The sequence below is a fragment of the Geotrypetes seraphini genome, chromosome 6, assembly GCF_902459505.1.
Source record: "Geotrypetes seraphini chromosome 6, aGeoSer1.1, whole genome shotgun sequence".
Taxonomy (NCBI): Eukaryota; Metazoa; Chordata; class Amphibia; order Gymnophiona; family Dermophiidae; genus Geotrypetes; species Geotrypetes seraphini.
Window position 1 is genome coordinate 172,538,069 of NC_047089.1, and position 18,473 is coordinate 172,556,541.

Here is an 18,473-nt window from a genome sequence, read left to right on the forward strand (position 1 = left end):
AGGACAACCAAGTATTGACTTAGGTGAGTTTTTAGATGTTTCAAAGTTTTGATTATGTCCCCTATACTGAACAACTTGCCTGTCTAAAGTGTTTTGTTGGCCAGCCCTATGGCTCTGTGGCCAGTACAGATCTGATCTGATTCCTTACTCTGATCTTCTGTTCTCTGAGCTGGCTGGGCACATTGGGGGAGGTGGTGGTAGAAACGCTCAGTCATTTTACAGAGGGGATATTTATTAGCCAGATTTTGGGTATACCTGTGATCTGTGGCTCCTGATCAAGTCCCGCCACTATAAGATTACGGAATGCAATGCATGGGTCATTGAGATTATGTTCTGATTTCAGATCATTTAAAAGACTGTTGAAGACTCACCTATTTGTTAAGGCTTTCTATAGGTAAGATGTTGGTAGTTCTCTCATAAAGACTAATTTAAAATGAAGTTCTAACATATTATTTTAAAATTACTTTTACTTATTGAATTTGTATCTGTAATTTATTTTATGTATGTAAATCTGTAATCTGCCTAGTTGACAGGCGGAATAGAAATTTTCAAAATACATGGTAAGAGGTTTGAACCAAAAGAAGTATGAGAAGAGACTGGAAGACCTAAATATGTATACTCTGGAGGAGAGGAGGGACCGGGGAGATACGATACAGACATTTAAATAATTGAAAGGCATTAATATAGAACCAAATCTTTTCCAGAGTAGAAAAAATGGTAAAACTAGAGGGCATAATCTGAGGTTACAGGGAGGAAGACTTAGGAGCAATGTTAGGAAACTCTTCTTCAAGGAGAGGGTAGTTGATGCCTGGAATACCCTCCCAAGAGAAGTGGTGTAGAGGAAAATGGTGAAGGAATTCAAAAAAGCGTGGGATAAAAATTGAGGATCTCTAATTAGAAAATGAAGGATGTAAATTAAAGAACTAAGGCCGGTATTGGACAGACCTGCACGGTCTGTGTTCCATATATGGTGTTTCGGTGTAGGATGGGCTGGGATGGGCATCAATGTGAACTCCACTGATATGGAACATGAGGATGTTACTGGCCAGACTTTAAGGTAGATATCCTGCAAACAACGGGATGGTTGGATAGGCTGGAGTGAGCTTGGATGGTAACGTCAGCATTTGGAACCTAGGACAACAGCAGACTTTACAGTCTACAGCCTAGAAATATCAAAGAACAGACAAGTTAATCGAATCATCTAATCATGTATTTTTTAATGGATATAACTTATGGGCAGACTGAATGGACCGTTCAGGTCTTTTATCTGCCATCATGTACTATGTTACTATCTAAATAAAAATTAGGGGGGTAAACTCTTGATAGTTCTGCCTGCCAGTTCACAAAACTATAGCCTGTTCAGATTGAGGGTCAAAGTATTACTTAAAAGAAGAAAAAAAAATAGCTTCACAAAAACACTTTGGAGGAGACAAATACACGATAATGTTTATTAAAGGTACAGCTGGGGACTATGGGTTTTGATGGTCTCGGGACTTCAGGGTGCTACATTAAGCCATCTTTGCCTAAGACCACACAAGAATATTGCTGGCTACCTTACTTCATATTTGTCCAAGGATTTCATTTTATAAAATGCCATCACATCTTTTTCTCTTCACAAATATAAGGAGCAAAAGTCTAAATAAAGCATGGTGTCAAAGTTTCTTAAAAATGTACAATTTAACGAGTGGCCTAGTGGTTAGAGCTACAGCCTCAGCACCCTGAGGATGTGGGTTCAAGCCCCGTGCTGCTCCTTGTGACCCTGTGCAAGCCACTTAATCCTCCACTGCCCCAGGAACATTAGATAGATTGTGAGCCCGCTGGGACAGATAGGGAAAATTGCTTGAGTACCAGAATGTAAACCATTTAGACAACCTCTATTGACAGGCAGTATATTATTAACTTAAAAATCAATACATAAATAAATAAATACAATGTTGAATGGACAACTTACATTTTAGAGTCTTCCTTTACAGCAAGCCCATCAATGTTCTTCAGGTGCAAAACATGGAGCAGGAGACAATCAATGCCACTATTGTGCCTAGGAAACAAAGGAAGCTGTCATTGACCTACAAATGTACTCACTTGGCTGCCCCTCACTATCTCTCTTCACTTATCTCCCCCTATGTTCCCCCCCCCCCCCCACGGTGAGCTCCACTCAACTGGTAAGTCCTTCCTATCTGTACCTCTCTCTTCAACTGCCAACTCCAGACTCCGTCCCTTCTGCCTTGTCTGCGCCTTATGCTTGGAGCAAGCTGCCCGAATCCCTACAGAGGGCTCCGTCTCCAGCAGTGTTCAAGGCCCAGTTAAAAGTCCACCTCTTCGAGATTGTTTTCAACTCCTAACTCCTCTCAAACTTGGGTTCTGCATCCCCCAACCCTATGTGTCATGTCTGTCTGTCCAAGTTAGATTGTAAGCTCTTCTATTTAACGTCAAAATGTACAGTGCTGCATACTCCCTTCAGCGCTATAGAAGTGATAAGTAGTAGTAGTGCTATCACTACTCAACATTGATCTGTTTGGACATTTTTCAAAGTTCAGACAGGAAATGTTCCAGCATGCAGTTTAGGTGTACACTTCAGAAAGCTAGACTGGTACATTATGGCAAGAAATTCAAAAGCCACCATAAATCCTCCGACAGGAAAGGATTAGACAAAAACTTTTATCCCCCCTCTTCTATTAAACTGCGCTCGCAGTGTTTAGCGCAGTGAGCCGCACTGAATGGCCCGCACTACTCCTGATGCTCATAGAGTTCCTATGAGCGTCGGGAGCAACGCGGGCCATTCAGCATGTCTCTGCGCTAAAAACTGCAAGGACAGTTTAATAGAAGAGGGGGCTAATTTTTAAGTTTTAATGGGTTAAAAATGAATTAAAGAACCTCTAGAAAGAAATGTTAAAAACCCAAATTGCTTACCTGTAACTCAGGATCTCTCTAGAGAGAGCTGAATACATCCGACACCCATGTGGGTGATATCATTGAATGGCACCAACATGGAGTCCTCCCTCAGAGGGACTTCCTAAGCAGCCGCTACTTTAAAAGAAACCCTCTTTAACTGCCAACTCCCCAGAAAGATGGGTGTGGATATGTGTGTCTGACGTATCCTGCTGTCTTCTAAGTAGAGAATGACATGAGGACAAATTTTTCCCCATCCCCGCAGGAACTCAATTTCACCGTCCTGTCCTCACAAGTTTTGTTGGTGTCCCAATCCCTGCCCCGTTCCTGTAAGCTCTGTCTTAACTACACAATCCTTGAACACTTATGATTTTAAAGTGCTTGAGGCTTGTGTGGTTGAGGTCAGAGCTTGCAGGAATGGGGCAGGGACAGGAAAAAAAAGTCACCAGGACGAGATGGGAAAATAAGTTCCTGCGGGGACGGGGGAAAATGTGTCCCTGTATCATTTTCTATTACTAATAACGTCCATTATGTGTTTTCAACAGTCTAACCTCAGAATCTTTATTCAAATTTCATTCTGCCAAACACTCCCCAAAAGTTTATGTCAGTTTATTTGTCCAAAAATGCTTTTCTTCACAAATCTGGTAAGAAAATATTTGAAGCTTCACTCAAAATAATTTTCAATCACACATTTAAAAGTAGCAAGTTATTTTTTTGTTTGAAAGAGTATTCTTCAGCAGACATGCAGGATTAAAAAAATGGAATTTAGCCAGGTAAAACAAATTTAGGTTTCCAATTTTACTCTTTCAGTTTTATAAAGACATACTTTCACATTTACAAACTCTATTTTCATTTAGTCACGGTTTCCTTTATTAAATGTTTTTAACTGATTCCTCCTTTCTAAGACAGTAGAAATTGTAACTTGTGTCTCTCAGCAGCCTGTACTAAAGTCGGGCCTCACCAATCAGGAGCTGCTTTGACACACAGCTCCTGATTGGTGAGGCCTGACTTTAGTACAGGAAGAAGCGGTCAGAGCATACCACAAGTGATTTCCTTCATTCGCCGGCGCTCCGGCTGCCCTCTCCTGTCTCCCCTGCTAAAAAACGTATTTGTGGTTTTCAACATTTGCAGCGGTTCCTGGAATGGAACCCCCGTGAATATCGGGGGAGTACTGTATATAGTACATGAATGTCTGTCTGTTTCAACACTAATAGTGGTATGACCATATCCTAGAAGGTTGAGGTAACCTGCATTAAGCGTCTACAGTTAACTCAAAAATTCAACAAGCATGGAAAGGCCAAATATACTATAGAATGACTTTGCTAGTTTTAGTAGTTCTATGGCTTGTTCAAAAGCTGTTTTGAAATGTGACCAGTACTTGAATAGATTCAGTGCATACTTTGAATCATCATGGAGGACAGAGGTAGGAAAAGGGTTGAAGGCTCACATAAGATATTGAGGTGGGAAAAAGGAATTGAACTGGATTACATACAGATGTTACATGCTTAAATACCCAGAATGGAAGAATCGCTACTTGGCATAATTTCTATATGACCATGTGGATTGGTGCCTACAATCTAAATTGGTCCCACACTATAATGGCTTTTCAACTTTTTCCATGGGCCATAATTGAGATGGATTTGGGGAAATTCACTGCTTATTCCTAGGATAAGCAGCATAAAATCTGTTTTACTACTTGGGATCTAGCTAAGTACTTGGGACCTGGGTTGGCCACTATTGAAAACAAGATACTGTACTGGGCTTGATGGACCTTCGGTCTATCCCAGTATGTTCTTATTTTAAGGTTTTTAAAATCACATTGTTTTCCTATAATAATCCCACCCCTCCAACATAATTTCCCCAAACTATAATAAAAAAAAGTCCAATTTTGGATTCTCAACACAAAGAAATGTTTATGTTTTAAAGCCAGTTCAGTGTATGAGCAGTCCCTACTTACAAAAGTCCCACATGTATCTGAGGGTCTTCATTTTTGGCAGCATCATTGTAGACATGTCCCTTAGCTTCCTCAATTCTGAGAGAAGAAAGTGGAGCACCGTAAGATATAGTGATCAATTCAGGCGACAAATCAACATATCCAGAAGAAACTTGTTCACTTGCCAAGGACAGTGACACCAAGCTAGACTAATATCTTAATGCAACATACAGAACTGCATCCAATGAAATATATTAAACCAGTAGTTCCCAAATCCAGACTTTCACGTTCACAGATAGGTCAGTGTTTCAGGATATTCACAATTAATATTTGTGCTGCACTTCCGGCCAAAGACAGAAGTACTCAAACTGTTCATGTCTCCCTCTCACATTCAATTTGATACATCACCTATTGGTATTCAAAAATTAAGTGGTTCACAATAAAAAAAAAAAAAAAAGAACAGATAAACTAGTAACTTGAGAATTAAAACAGACATAAAAGATCAGAGTTAACAGCAGAAAGGCCTAGGTTACATAATAATAATAAAACAAGCAGATAAAATAAATATAAAATCACTAACTTTTTGCTACAAGGAAGGAAGTGTACAATTAGACCGTGGAAATAGTAAGCATTGGTGTCAAAGAGCCATGAAGGCAGAAAGTCTGAACATTACTTAATAAGATTCAAAAGGCAATTGAAAATAATGAAAGGGAAAAGAAAGGGAAACAGAGAGGGGATTTGATATACCACCTTTCTACAGTTACAATCAAAACATTTTTGATATTGCTTAAGGGTTGTCTGATAAGATTTGCCTATCTGTGGATGCTACCAAAGTCTGCAATAGGTTAGACACTAGTGCTGCCCGATTCAGGAAAAAAAATTTTGATTTGATTCAATTCGATTCAGCCTACTGAATCAATTTTTCGATTTGATTTTCCTGCCCAATTGGGTGGTTTTTTCCAAATATCCTGGTGGGTTTATTTTATAGCCTCTTCACCCCCTTTGCCCTCTCCTACCCACACTGGTCCTGTGGTGTAAACAAAATAAACAAATAAAAAAATACTTTTCCTCTCTCTGTTAAATCCTAGCTCACGTTCACGGTCCAACACCAGCTCTGGAAGAATACACATTTCAAATCTGACACATTATAATCACAAAACAGAAAATAAAATTATTTTTCCTACCTTTTCTTGTCTGGTTATTTTTCAAATCATGTTGGTCCCATGTTGGTCTAGTTGTCTTCTGATCAGGCTCTCCTTCTTTCTTCTTTCTCCGTGCTAACCATCCATCTTCCATCTCTGTGCTCCCCTTCTGTTTCCCTTTCCTCCCCCAGAGGTCTGGCATCTATCTTTTTTTTTTCATCTCCATTCCCCCGCAGCTGCAGCGATGAACCCCACCATCCCCAGATCCACCATCTCTCCTTTTCTCAACTACCCTTTCATCCAGCATCTCTCTTCTGTGTCCCTGTCCCTATTCTTCTCTCCAGTACTGTCCCCCTTGTGTCCCTGTTCCTATGCTCCCTTCATGTCCAGCATCTTATCTCTTCCCATATCCAGCTTGCTCTTTCTCTCTTCCTTACCTCTTGTATCCCCTTCCCCAGGTACAGGCTTTCTCCTACTATCTCTCCTGCCATCCTGCACCCTGCCCACCTACTTTGGAGCAGTGTCTGTCCCTCTTGTACCCTCCTCCTTGTGGTCTTGCATTTCTTCTCCCTCTCTCCTTTAGTCCAGCACCTCTCCTTTGCTTTCCTCCCCCTCTTTTTTGTTTGGTCTCTCTCTTCCCTTCACCCCAGGTCTGGCATCTCTCCTCTCCTCTCTTACTCCTTCCTCCTCCTCCCTCTGCACAGGCCTGCCTCCCCACCGCAAAGGAACTCTTCCTCCTCTTCCCTCTGCACAAGCCTGCCCCCCTGCCGTGAAGGCACTCTTTTCTCCTGCTCCTCCCACGAAGACCTGCCCCGACTGCAAAGGCCTGCCCCCTGCCGTGAAGGCACTCTTTTCTCCTGCTCCCCCTGCAAAGACCTGCCCCTCCGCAAAGACCTGTCCCCCTGCTGTGAAGGCACTCTTTTCTCCTGCTCCCCCGGAAAGACTTGCCCCTTCCCCCTGCAAAGGCCTGCCTCCTTGCCGTGAAGACACTCTTTTCTCCTGCTCCCCCCGCGAAGACCTGCCCCGCCCTGCAATGGCCTGCCCTCCTGCTGTGAAGGCACTCTTCGGCCTGCTCCCTGCCGCGAACGCCTGCTCCCCACCGCGAACGCCTGCTCCCCCCTCAAGCCTGTATCCTCCACCAGCTTCCCTGTTCTTATTTTTAGGCTAACACGGAAGCCTGCAGGTTCGCTAGTGCTATAGCGATCCCTGCAGCTGCCCGTCGTCCTCAGCGGCACGTTCTCTCTGCTGCGATCCTGTCCCTGACGTCAGAGCAGGGGCAGGAAGTAGCAGAGAGAACGTGCCGCTGAGGATGACGGGCAGCTGCAGGGATCGCTACAACACCAATGAGCCTGCAAGCTGCCATGTTAACCTTAAGAAGGTAAGAGTGGGGAAGCTGGGGGAGGCTTTTCTGACTGACTATTCCCACTCAAGCAGGAGCGGCAGCGGATGGCCAGCAAGAGGCAGCGCTGCAGCTCCTGCTTTTGGCAGGCACGGGGGAAGGGTCAATCACTGAGTCGGGAGGCCGATTTTTTGGGAAATTAAATCGATTCGAATCAATTCACCTGATTCGAATCGGTGAATCGATTCGAATTGTGAATTGGGCAGCACTAATAGACACCCCTGGTGGAGTAGAAAACACGAGGAAGGACCTAGTGAAGCTTGAAGAATGGCCCAGTATTTGGCAGCTAAGATCTAATGGTAAGAAATACAGAGAATCATGCATTAGGGTTGCAAAAACCCGAGGGAATAGAACAGTTTAGGGGATAAAAAACTTTTGTGCCAAAAAAGAGGTGTGGTGGTATGTGATGGCGTATTAACACACTTTTACTTGTGCATCAGGCTTTACCAAGAGAGAAACATTTTAAAATGACCCTGTGAGAATTCATAAATGGGAAACTAGACCTTTTACTCAAGGCTTCAAAAACGCCACTGTCACTGGCCAACGAATCATCTGACAGGCCCACAGAAACCCGCCTGGCTCTCCTCTCCATCTTTCGGGCTCCATCCTCTCGCAGGGTTGCTGCTACAGATTAAAAAGAGAAAAGAAAAGTAGTATCATGAATTCAGTACACTTAAATGGCATCCAAATGTGAAGCAATGTTCTACCCTGTGTGCATGCATGGATGATAATTTTATAACCAGGCATCTACTAAAAGCACTATTTAATGCACCTTTTATTAAGCCAATTTTTAGAAATAAAAAGAGGCATTTACTTTTCTCTATAAACTACTAGACCAGTACTTATGAAACTTTCATGGCCACAGAAAGCACACAAATCCCAGAGCTGATGACATTTCTTGCTCAGGTCGTGACTCCACACATTAGGGTCATGATGGAAAGCCCTATACTAGAGTAACTTTTCTTCATGGCATTTTTTTTTTCTCTCTCTCTCTCTTTTTATATGTTATCCTCCTTTTTATTAATATTTAATGATAGTAAACTACTTAGATGAGTTAATGGTGAGGAGTATAGCAATTACTATATACACTTGAAATGTAACTGTCTGAAAATGTTCTTTAATTAAAAGTGCAATCACTTACACCAACCTTCGGCCTGTGCCTAATGAGAATGTATATAAGTCTACTAGTGAAACTATAGTATTTTTTTTATATTTATATACTATTGAGTGAATATTATATTTAAGGGAATTTTTTGCACTGAATGATTATAGAAAAAGATTATAAAAAGTAGAGAAAAGAAAAAAAACAGATTAATAGGTGGCTGGTGGGGGTTTTTTTTGCCTGTGATTAAAGGGGAAGTAATATGAATACCATATACTGACACCAGGTGGTGCTATACTCCATGTAGGAGGCTTTTTTCCACCATTACCACATTTTGTTTTTTGATATTTTGGCTTTTTGGTTATCATTCTTTTATTATATAGTCAAGTGGATGTTTGAATGTTTCTTACAATTTCATGCAAGCCATAAGCCACAACACAACACAATCACCATCAAAGCATGGAAACTAGGATGGCAAGCTAGTATTTACCAAGTTCACTTACACTGATGCCTGCTCATGTGCCAAACAGGAGTAGCAGGATACAAAAGGAGAGGCACATAATGAGAGAGCATATTGTTCTTAGGTCAAGGCAAAATTACTTCTGAGAGCAGAAATATTCTGTGGCTTAGATAATACAGTTGGTTACTATGGTACCTTACGGTCAAGATCAAGTCTTCATCAAGTGTGTATGGGTACACTTAAGTGATACACTTCGGGTAACGAGGGGAAAAGAGGGCAATTGCCACCATACAGATAAGGAACAGGCATCACTACATCACTATAACATTAGGCAGATAAGAACTATAAGGTCTATTCACTCTGCCTTCTATTTTCTTCAGCAACTTCAAATGCTAAAAGATCTCTAGCTTGCCCTTCATTTCTTCTCAAGTTCTCTATTTTGCTTATACTTACGTCTTCTGTAATGGTTTCTATCTTTGTAGCCTCCACTGAGAGGCTGTTCTATAAACGGCTACCTTTGTACATTATTTTGATGATTTTAAGAAGTTATTGAAGAGACATCTATTCTGTAACATGAAATATGGGTGCTAAGGCATTTGTAATTGTGTAAGCGCTGGTCGCTTATTTGTTTGTGTTTTATATGTATTTTTTTTTATTGTGAGCCGTCTTGGGAAAGGTGGGTTATAAATAAAATAAAACAACCCCCTCCAAAAAAAACCAAACCAAATAAACATATCAACCTGTCTGTGAAGAAATGTGGAGGGGCATTTTCAATAGGACGTCTAAGTCTGAGTTGGACATTTAGGGAAAGACGTCCAGAAATCCAGTAGAGAAAATATCCATTTTTGAAACAGCAAGATGTTTAGGCCCTTAGTACAGTGTTTTTCAACCGCTGTTCCGCGGCACACTAGTGTGCCGCGAGATGTTGCCTGGTGTGCCGCAGGGCCGCCATCAGGGCAGTACTACCAGTCCTGCATTCAGGGGCCCGGAGCTGACAGGGGGCCCGAGGCAGGGGCGCCAGTAGCTCGCCAAGGCAAAGTGAGTCGATCACCCAGGACTCACTTTGTCTTGGCGATCTAATCTATCGAGCCGATAAGTCTTCTTCTCCCCGACGTCAATTCTGCAGTCGGAGAGGAAGTTCGGGCCAGCCAATCGCTGCCTGGCTGGGCGGAACTTCCTCTCCGATTGCAGAATTGACGTCAGGGAGAGCATGCGTCGGCGTCGGCTTTGGGGCCTGTTATCCATTGGTGGGTCCTGTTCCCCGTGAAGACACTCTTCCCGATGGCAGCGGCAGTGGCAGTGGCTTGGGGAACGGCAGGGAGAAAGAAAGAAAGGGGCAGGCAGGGAAACAGAAGGAAAGAAGAGAAACAGAAAAAAAGAAAGAAAGGTCAGGGAGAGAGGAAGAAAAAGTTGGGGGAGGGAATGAGGTGTGGAGGAGAGAAAGCATACAGGCTGATAGAAGGGAAGAAAGATTGGATGCACAGTCAGAAGAAGAAAGTGCAACCAGAAATCACCAGACAAGGTAGGAAAAATGATTTTATTTTAAATTTAGCAAAGTGGAGGTAGTTTTACCACAGTTTTCAAAGGAATTTGCCCAAATAACTTAATAGTTAACTGGGTAAATTCCCTTATTTGGGTTAACTGGGTAAATTAAGTTATTTGGGCAAATTCCCAGAGATGAAAACTTCCCTTCACTTACTATGCACAGTTCTGAATTTATATCTGCTGTCTATATTTTACAATATGGTCACCTTTTACTAAACCGCAATAGTGGTTTTTAGCGCAGGGAGCCTATGAGCGTCAACAGCAGCGCTGGGCATTCAGCGCAGCTCCCTGCGCTAAAAACTGCTATTGTGGTTTAATAAAAAGGATGGAGGGTATATTTGTCTATTTTTGTATGCTATAAAAACCAAATACAGAGAGAGACTGAGAGCTGTTGACGAAGAGCTACGTGTGTGTCTTTCTTCGATTCCAGCCAGAATATCAGCTTTGTGTTCAGCCAAACAGGCCCAGGTTTCGCACTGAATAAAGTATTTTATAATTTTTCACTATTCTGTTTACTTAATATTTCATAATAAAAGTAATTATAAAATACTTTCTTTGTGTTTATTTGATTCCTATTCAAGAGAATTACTTTATATATAGTCAATATAGGCACAGAGTTAAATTTTTTAACATTTTCTAATGGTGGTGTGCCTCGTGATTTTTTTCATGAAACAAGTGTGCCTTTGCCCAAAAAAGGTTGAAAAACACTGCCTTAGTATATCTATCTTTTTTGGCCATTTTTGAATACAAAGATATCCAAATGAAAAACCGCACAGAAATGAGCTATTGGGACACCCAAGCAGCCAGCATTCTTAGGAAACTGGTTACAGACAGCTGAGCAGAGCAGCACTCTAGGGCACAGTTCTTCAACCGCTGGTCTGCAAAAAAATCTTGCCGGTCCGCAAAGGATTCAGGACCCCGCCGCAGAAAAAGGTGCTGGCGTCAGCTGACGTGCAACTTCCTGTTGCACTCCTGCCTGCCACCACCGACTCCTGCCGCGTATGTCTCCGCACCCCCAGAAAAGCAGCGGGAGGTCTGTGTGCTTTTAACTTCGACACACAGCTGCCCCTAGGCAGTATTTTAGCGCGGTTTCATGAGGCAGCCTCGGGGCCTTTGGTAGGCCGGCCCACATCACATCATGGAAGCGGGCCGGCCTACCAAAGGCCCCGAGGCTGCCTCATGAAACCGCGGCTAAAATACTGCTTAGGGGCACCTGTGTGCCGAAGTTAAAAGCACACAGAGCTGTCGCTAGCCTACATAGAGGAAACATTTGCTGGAGAAGGAAGGAGGGAAGGGAGTAGAGGTGCTCCTGGACAAGGGAGGGGAAGGGGCTACTGCTGGCAGGGGAGAAGGGAAAGGGAAGGGATGAGAATTACTGTTGGATAAGGGGAGGAGGAAAGGGAGAAGGGGTACTCCTGGACAAGGGAGGGGAAGGGGCTACTTCTGACAGGGGAGAAGGGAAGGGACGAGAATTACTGTTGGATAAGGGGAGGAGGAAAGGGAGAAGGGATACTCCTGGACAAGGGAGGGGAAGGGGCTACTTCTGACAGGGGAGAAGGGAAGTGACGATAATTACTGTTGGATAAGGGGAGGAGGAAAGGGAGAAGGGGTACTCCTGGACAAGGGAGGGGAAGGGGCTACTTCTGACAGGGGAGAAGGGAAGGGATGAGAATTACTGTTGGATAAGGGGAGGAGGAAAGGGAGAAGGGATACTCCTGGACAAGGGAGGAGAAGGGGCTACTGCTGACAGGGGAGAAGGGGAAGGGAAGGGATGAGAATTATTGTTGGATAAGGGGAGGAGGAAAGGGAGAAGGGGTACTCCTGGACAAGGGAGGGGAAGGGGCTACTGCTGACAGGGGAGAAGGGGAAGGGAAGAGAGTTACTGTTGGATAAGGGGAGGAAGAAAGGGAGAAGGTACTGCTGGACAAGGGAGGAGGAACATTGGAGATTAGAGGGCAGGGAGATTAGAGGAGGGGAAGGAGTCAGGATGGAATGGAGAGATCAGATGAGAGAAAGGGGAGAGACAGAGGAATGACAAGGTAGAGAGAGATTGATGCTGGGAAGGGGGGTCAGATGAAAAGTAAGGAAAGAGGGACAAAGATGCTAGATCTGGTGTAGGAGAGAGGGGCATAGAAAGAACGCAGATACCATATGGGAGGGGGGGTAGAGGGCAGACAGTGGATGGAAGAGGCAGATGCTGGATTGAAGAGACAGAGGGCAGACGCTGGATGGAAGAAAGTGAAAAGACGATGAAAGCAGAAACCAGAGACGACAAAAGGTAGAAAAAAATAATTTTATTTCTATCCTGTGATTAGAATATATCAGATTTAAAATATGTATCCTGCTAGAGCTGATGTTAAACATAACTGGGGAGTGCAAAGCCCAGGCAGTGCGTCTTTAGCTTCCAGCTGGCTTAGGGCTCTCTCTGACCAGGAGGCAATTGCCCTAGTTGCACTCCCCCTAACACCATTCCTGCCATGTGTGACTGCGGTATTCTGTTAGCATGATATTTGTGTAGCATTCTGTAATAATTTGGCTTATTCAGTTTTCTTAATAGTAGAGGGGATATATGTGAAGGGGATGGGAGACGGGGTTTTTGTTAATCCTTGCCCTGTATTATTTATATTTATAAAATGACAATTGTACAGAATATTGTTTCTTTTTATACTTTAATAAAATATGTTCAATATAAAATCATAACTATTTGAGGCTTGTGCGGATGGGATCAGATGGTTAACGGGACCGAGCTCGCAAGGACAGGGCGGCAATGGGGTTTTAAAAAATTTCAGTATTATTAGTTTGCTGGTCCACGAAATAATTATTTTATTTCCGCCGGTCCATAGGTGTAAAAAGGTTGAAGAACACTGCTCTAGGGGGTACCGCAGTGAAAGTCACATTAAAAAGCCTCAGTTACACATCACTATAACCTGCTTATGTTGTATGGTGAACCCTCCAAAATCGACCACAACAACAGCCCTTATGCTTGCAGGTGTCATGTAGGTACAGTAAGTTTTGGATGGGTTTTGGAGGGCTCACCAGTATGGTGTATTATGATATTATACTGTTATCTTGCTCTGCTGTAAGACAATCGAGAAGTTAACAGACCTAGAAAGGCAAACGTTTAAGAGAAAGTTATGCAAGTCAAAACACATCATATCAGGTTATAGCACAACCACATAACCTTGCCAATTCCATTGAGGAGGCTCCAGCATGGAAGTAACAGGTTAAACTTTGTGTTCCTCAGAGATAGACACATATAATGGACAAACTTCAGACTTACTAGTCTGTCCATAGTATGGGTGATTGCAGTTAATGTCAACAACTCCCCATATTGAGAAACACATTTCTACACATGAACTGCTTTTTAAAAAAAAAAAAAAAAAAAGACAAGTTGACCAAGTAACTGCCATTGGATACAAGGGAAAGTGTAATGTATTTCAGGGCCAGAAGATGGCAGCAGATGAACTAATAAAGGAAGCTGCTTGAATTCAGCCCCAGTGCACAGCTCTTGTTATAAGCAATGTATAATCTCTACAAGATTTCTTGGCTAGGAGGGAAAGGAGGGGGGTAAAAAGGAAGGAAGGGAGATGATGCTAGAGAAAGTACTATAGTTTCGTTTCTCAGGTCATGGTTGCCAGCTACTCCCTATAATGGCATTCCTTTAAAAAGAAAGATTACGCCATGTCCTGTCTAACAATATCACTGAAAAAGTATGCAGCCCTATTCGGCACACCTAGTACAGCACACAGGAAAATGGCTGAACAAGTGTGAAATGGGAACTGCTACCTGAAAGCCTCTAACTTGTGCCAAATCATTCTTCTCTGTGTGTTTGCTGGAAAAAAAAAATCTTCCAACTGCCTTTCTTCAAATGTTACAGATCGTCTAAGCCAGTGGGTTGCAAACTCTTTAAGCTGCGGCACACTAATCTCGGGGCTGCGGCTGGAGGGCACCCGGAAATGCATGGACATTGACGCAATGATGTCGCGTGCATGCGTTATGTCATCATGTCGATATCCACGCATCCATGGATGTCCTCCAGCCGCAGCCCTGAGCCTCCTATTACCGCCAATGGGGGGTGCAGCAGAAGGAAAGGTGAGAAGAAGGAGCAGAGGCACTGGCGAGGAAGAGAGGTACAGGCCCCATTTGACTGACTACAGGACGTGCCTCTCGCCACGAGAGGCATGTCCTTTAAGCAGTCAGCTGGCGCCAGCACCTCTCCTCTTTGCCGGCATCTCACAGCACACCTGGAATCTGCTGGGGCACACAGGTTGCGATACACTGATTTGAGCAGTGATTCTTAAACCTGTCCTGGGGGAGTCCCAGCCTGTCAGGTTTTCAAGATATCCCTATGAATATGCATGAGACAGATTTGCATATAATACAGGTGACAGGCATGCAAATCTGCCTCTTGCATATTCATTAGTGATATCTTGAAATAGCAGATTTCAACTAATGATTTTGTAAGACAGGATTAGAGAGAATTTCAATATAAAACCTGCACCTCATTTCTTCAATATATTTCCCCTTTCAGCTCACCATACTAAAAATGAATAAAAAACACAAAACCCCCACAAAAACAAAACAAAAATTGTGTTGTCAACTCAGAACAGTATAACTCTCCTTTTGCTACTAAACACTGCAGAATAGCAGAAAACCCTGCACAAATTCTATACAAAGAACCTATACAAAGAACTCACCATGACAGTACTAAAACCCACCACTAAAACTGCAGCAACCCAATCTATTAAAATACAGCACTTTAAATATTACACCAGGCCCAGAGCATCAGTACACCTATATTGAGAAAACAAAACAAGCAGGACTGCTCTCAAATCTTAGACCCAATTAGGTTTTCTCTCTCATTCTCCTCTCCAGTCTTTAGTCTCCCACTGCCTTGTCTCCTCCTCCTTTCTAAACCTCCTCCTCCTACTTCTCCCTCTCCCTAGATGCTCTTCTCTCTTTTTACCTCCTCCTTCCAGATGCATTTTGCCATTTTAAAAATCTTTTTTTCCCTACTGAGGCTATTACCCTTTTCTCACTCATTCCCTCTAAAGAGGATCTTCCTTTTTTCTTGGCCTGGCTTGTCCTTCAGATTTTTTTTCTCCCCCTCACCCCTCCTTCCTAAGTCTCCGTCCACCATGAGATTATATACACTTGATCCCCTTCCTTCCATGCCTCCCTATTGGTGAGCAGAAGCAGATGGGTTTAATTTGACATCATCTGCTGCCACTCTTTCTGTGAGAATTGGTTCCAAAGTAGTGGACATTAAACTTATCTCCTGCTGCTAGTCTGTAGGGATGGATGATAAGAGGGGAATCAAATATGGGTAACTTGCAGCTAACCATTCAGTCTGGAAGGATAGAGACAGTGGAGAACCAAAGGAAGGAAAGGAGGAAATAGGGGCAGCTACCCATTTGCCACCCCATAGTCCCTAGCCTCATATTTTATATATTCTGACTGAAGCATGCTATCCATTTTGTGGTGGGTTCTGGTAATTTTACTACAGGTTAAAGAGAAAGGTCCCATAGCTGTCTTATGGCATGCCAGTATAGCTTTTTCCACGTGAAAAATCAGGCCCAGAAGAGCTTTACTAAAATGAAAGTGTTTATTTGAGGTTGCTGCCCTCATACTATGGCACAAAATAAAAGCTTAGGAGCTTCGGCTCAACAGAATATTCCTTTACGATTCCATCACGTAAGCATTGTAGATAGCCAACCTGGTACTAACTTTGAGATTCTGGCCACAACCTGGGAGGAAGATTTACATTGTACTCTTACTGGCCAACAATTACAACGATTGAAAAACTCACGGAAATTAACAGGCCATGTATTGCACTGGGAATTGCAACTGAAGTTTCTTTTGAGACTTTATATTTCACCCATGCGGGCTTTCCGCATGGGAATCGCACACGCCCATGGTTATCCCAAGTGTGGTCAGGACCAGGCTACCTTGGGTCATATGTTTTGGAAGTGTCCAGTTATAATGTCTTTTTGGGCTTGCCTGAGACAATTTACATCTGCATTGTGGGGCAGGCGATGGACTCCAGCTCCAAGATCACTGTTTGGTTTTTATATGATAGCTTCTCCTAAGCCTAATGGCATGTCAGTGTTTATTGTACAAGTTATGCTACCAGGCCAAAAGATAATCCTGTCAGGTTGGCTTTCCAGTGCGCCCCCAACCTACAGCCAGTGGAGATTGACAATGCTTGTGAAGGCCTCTTTGGAACACCAAAGATTTGTGGACCTTGACTCTGAAGCGAGAAAGCGCTTTCGTCTGATTTGGGACATCCTTTTGGGGGGACCTTACCCCACTTGCGAGAAGTCGTCTATTGAATACATGGTCCATATTCTGTTCAATTGTATTTTGTGCCTACTTTGGGTTTTGTTGGGAGGGGATGGGGGGAGTGGATGGGAGGTTGTTATTTGTGCTTTTGTATGCAGAAAAAGTTGTATTGCCATTGTGGATTATTGTGCACTTTGTTTTAATAAATACATTTAAACATAAAAGCTTGGGAGCATAAAACTTTCTTATCAAGATACCCAAATGACTGAAAACTATCTGGGCAGCTTCCTTCTACACTAAACCTTTGGGATCTTGCCCACTATCATGTAGTTAGTCCTTCTCTATTCCCCTTACTCTACTCATGGTTGATTTTTAATGTGAAAGGAATCATAATACTGGTCATAGTACTGTATCGATGAACGTATAATTTGCACTAAGATATGGGGTTATGGCCTCCAAAGCAGCTAAACTGGACAGGCAAATCACCACTCTTGTTATCATCGCCAACAAGCTACAAAACCTTCAAGAAAGATATTAAAACCATAGTCTTCAAAAAATACATAAAACCCATCTAGCACGACCAGTCCCTACCCAACCCCCAACCCTCTCTATACCCTTAATACTCTCTAATGTTCTTCTATCTACCCAACATAGTCTAAAATGCTTCTCATTTACCCAATACCTATCTCCTTAAGATCTCGACTTCTCTTTGGTAATTCTTTAACCAACATTTATCACCTTAAGATCTCGACAACTCTTTGGTACTTTTTAAGTAAATATTATGACATTGCTTATGCTGTTCCTGCAAACTTTTAATGTAATTCTTGTTAACTTTGATGTAATCCGCCTTGAACCGCAAGGCATTGGCGGAATAGAAATCTCTAATGTACTGTTATCTTGTTTGGCCACAGGAGATACTCTTAATTCTTAAATGGGTCCAGAAGTGAAAAAAAGTTTGGAAATCTCTGTATTAAACTATCTACCATATCTGCTGCTTTGTATGCTATCTTAGGTAATACATAGAAAACCAATCCATTTTTATGTTATTTTAAATGTAAAACATGGCAAACCAAAGAGTGCAACCATTTCCCTAGCCTTGTAAGCTTACCTGTAGCAGTTTGGTTTCTTGCTGTCTGTGATCCCCTTTCTCTGGGTCCTTTGCCATCTGCATGACATTCAGGAGTCCGAGATGAAATTGCCTGCTGCACATTAACCTCCTCTTCCAGAGTGCTCTGCGGTGGCTGGAGCTGCTCCAGAGTCCCCCCACCCACAATCTCTTCAAACCCTTCAGATGTCTGAACAAGGGGAGAGTCTCGAGAGGCAGAGAGGAAGGGTGTATCCAGTGGGGAGCTGGGAGGTGATAAGGACGACAAAGAAGACCTGGAAGACAAGGAGGCCAGAGACTGAGGCGTGTCCAAAGACATCCTCTGCTTGTTGAGGTTTGAGTGCCCGAACGAGTCACAAAGCTGTGCGTCTCTGCAGAGTGCATCATAGGAAATCATGTCGAAGCGCAAGTGCTGTCCAAAGTCCACAAAGCAGTCTGGTTTTTCATACTGTGGGAGGCCATAGATGTCTGTGAAACTGGTAGAGCTGAGAGAGCCTCTGCTTGATGCCAGCGATCCACGGCTGGATGCCAATGAGCCCCTACTGCTGCTAGAAGACATGGTGAGAGTGCTGGCAGATATACTGAAACACATGAAAGAAACCATTTTTCATTCTTC

General features: G+C 43.0%; 1 protein-coding gene across 4 annotated transcripts in view; it reads right to left on the reverse strand.

The window, feature by feature from the left end:
• The window catches only part of WWC3 (WWC family member 3), a 230,235-nt gene that overhangs the window by 38,507 nt on the left and 173,255 nt on the right, over positions 1-18,473 (reverse strand). For all 4 annotated transcript variants that reach the window (XM_033949184.1, XM_033949183.1, XM_033949185.1 and 1 more), the window contains 4 exons: positions 17,861-18,438; positions 7,867-7,987; positions 4,847-4,921; positions 1,952-2,038 (listed from right to left, as the gene is read on the reverse strand). In XM_033949184.1, coding sequence (XP_033805075.1) covers positions 1,952-2,038; positions 4,847-4,921; positions 7,867-7,987; positions 17,861-18,438 — 861 coding nt within the window. The remainder of the gene's footprint in view (positions 1-1,951; positions 2,039-4,846; positions 4,922-7,866; positions 7,988-17,860; positions 18,439-18,473) is intronic.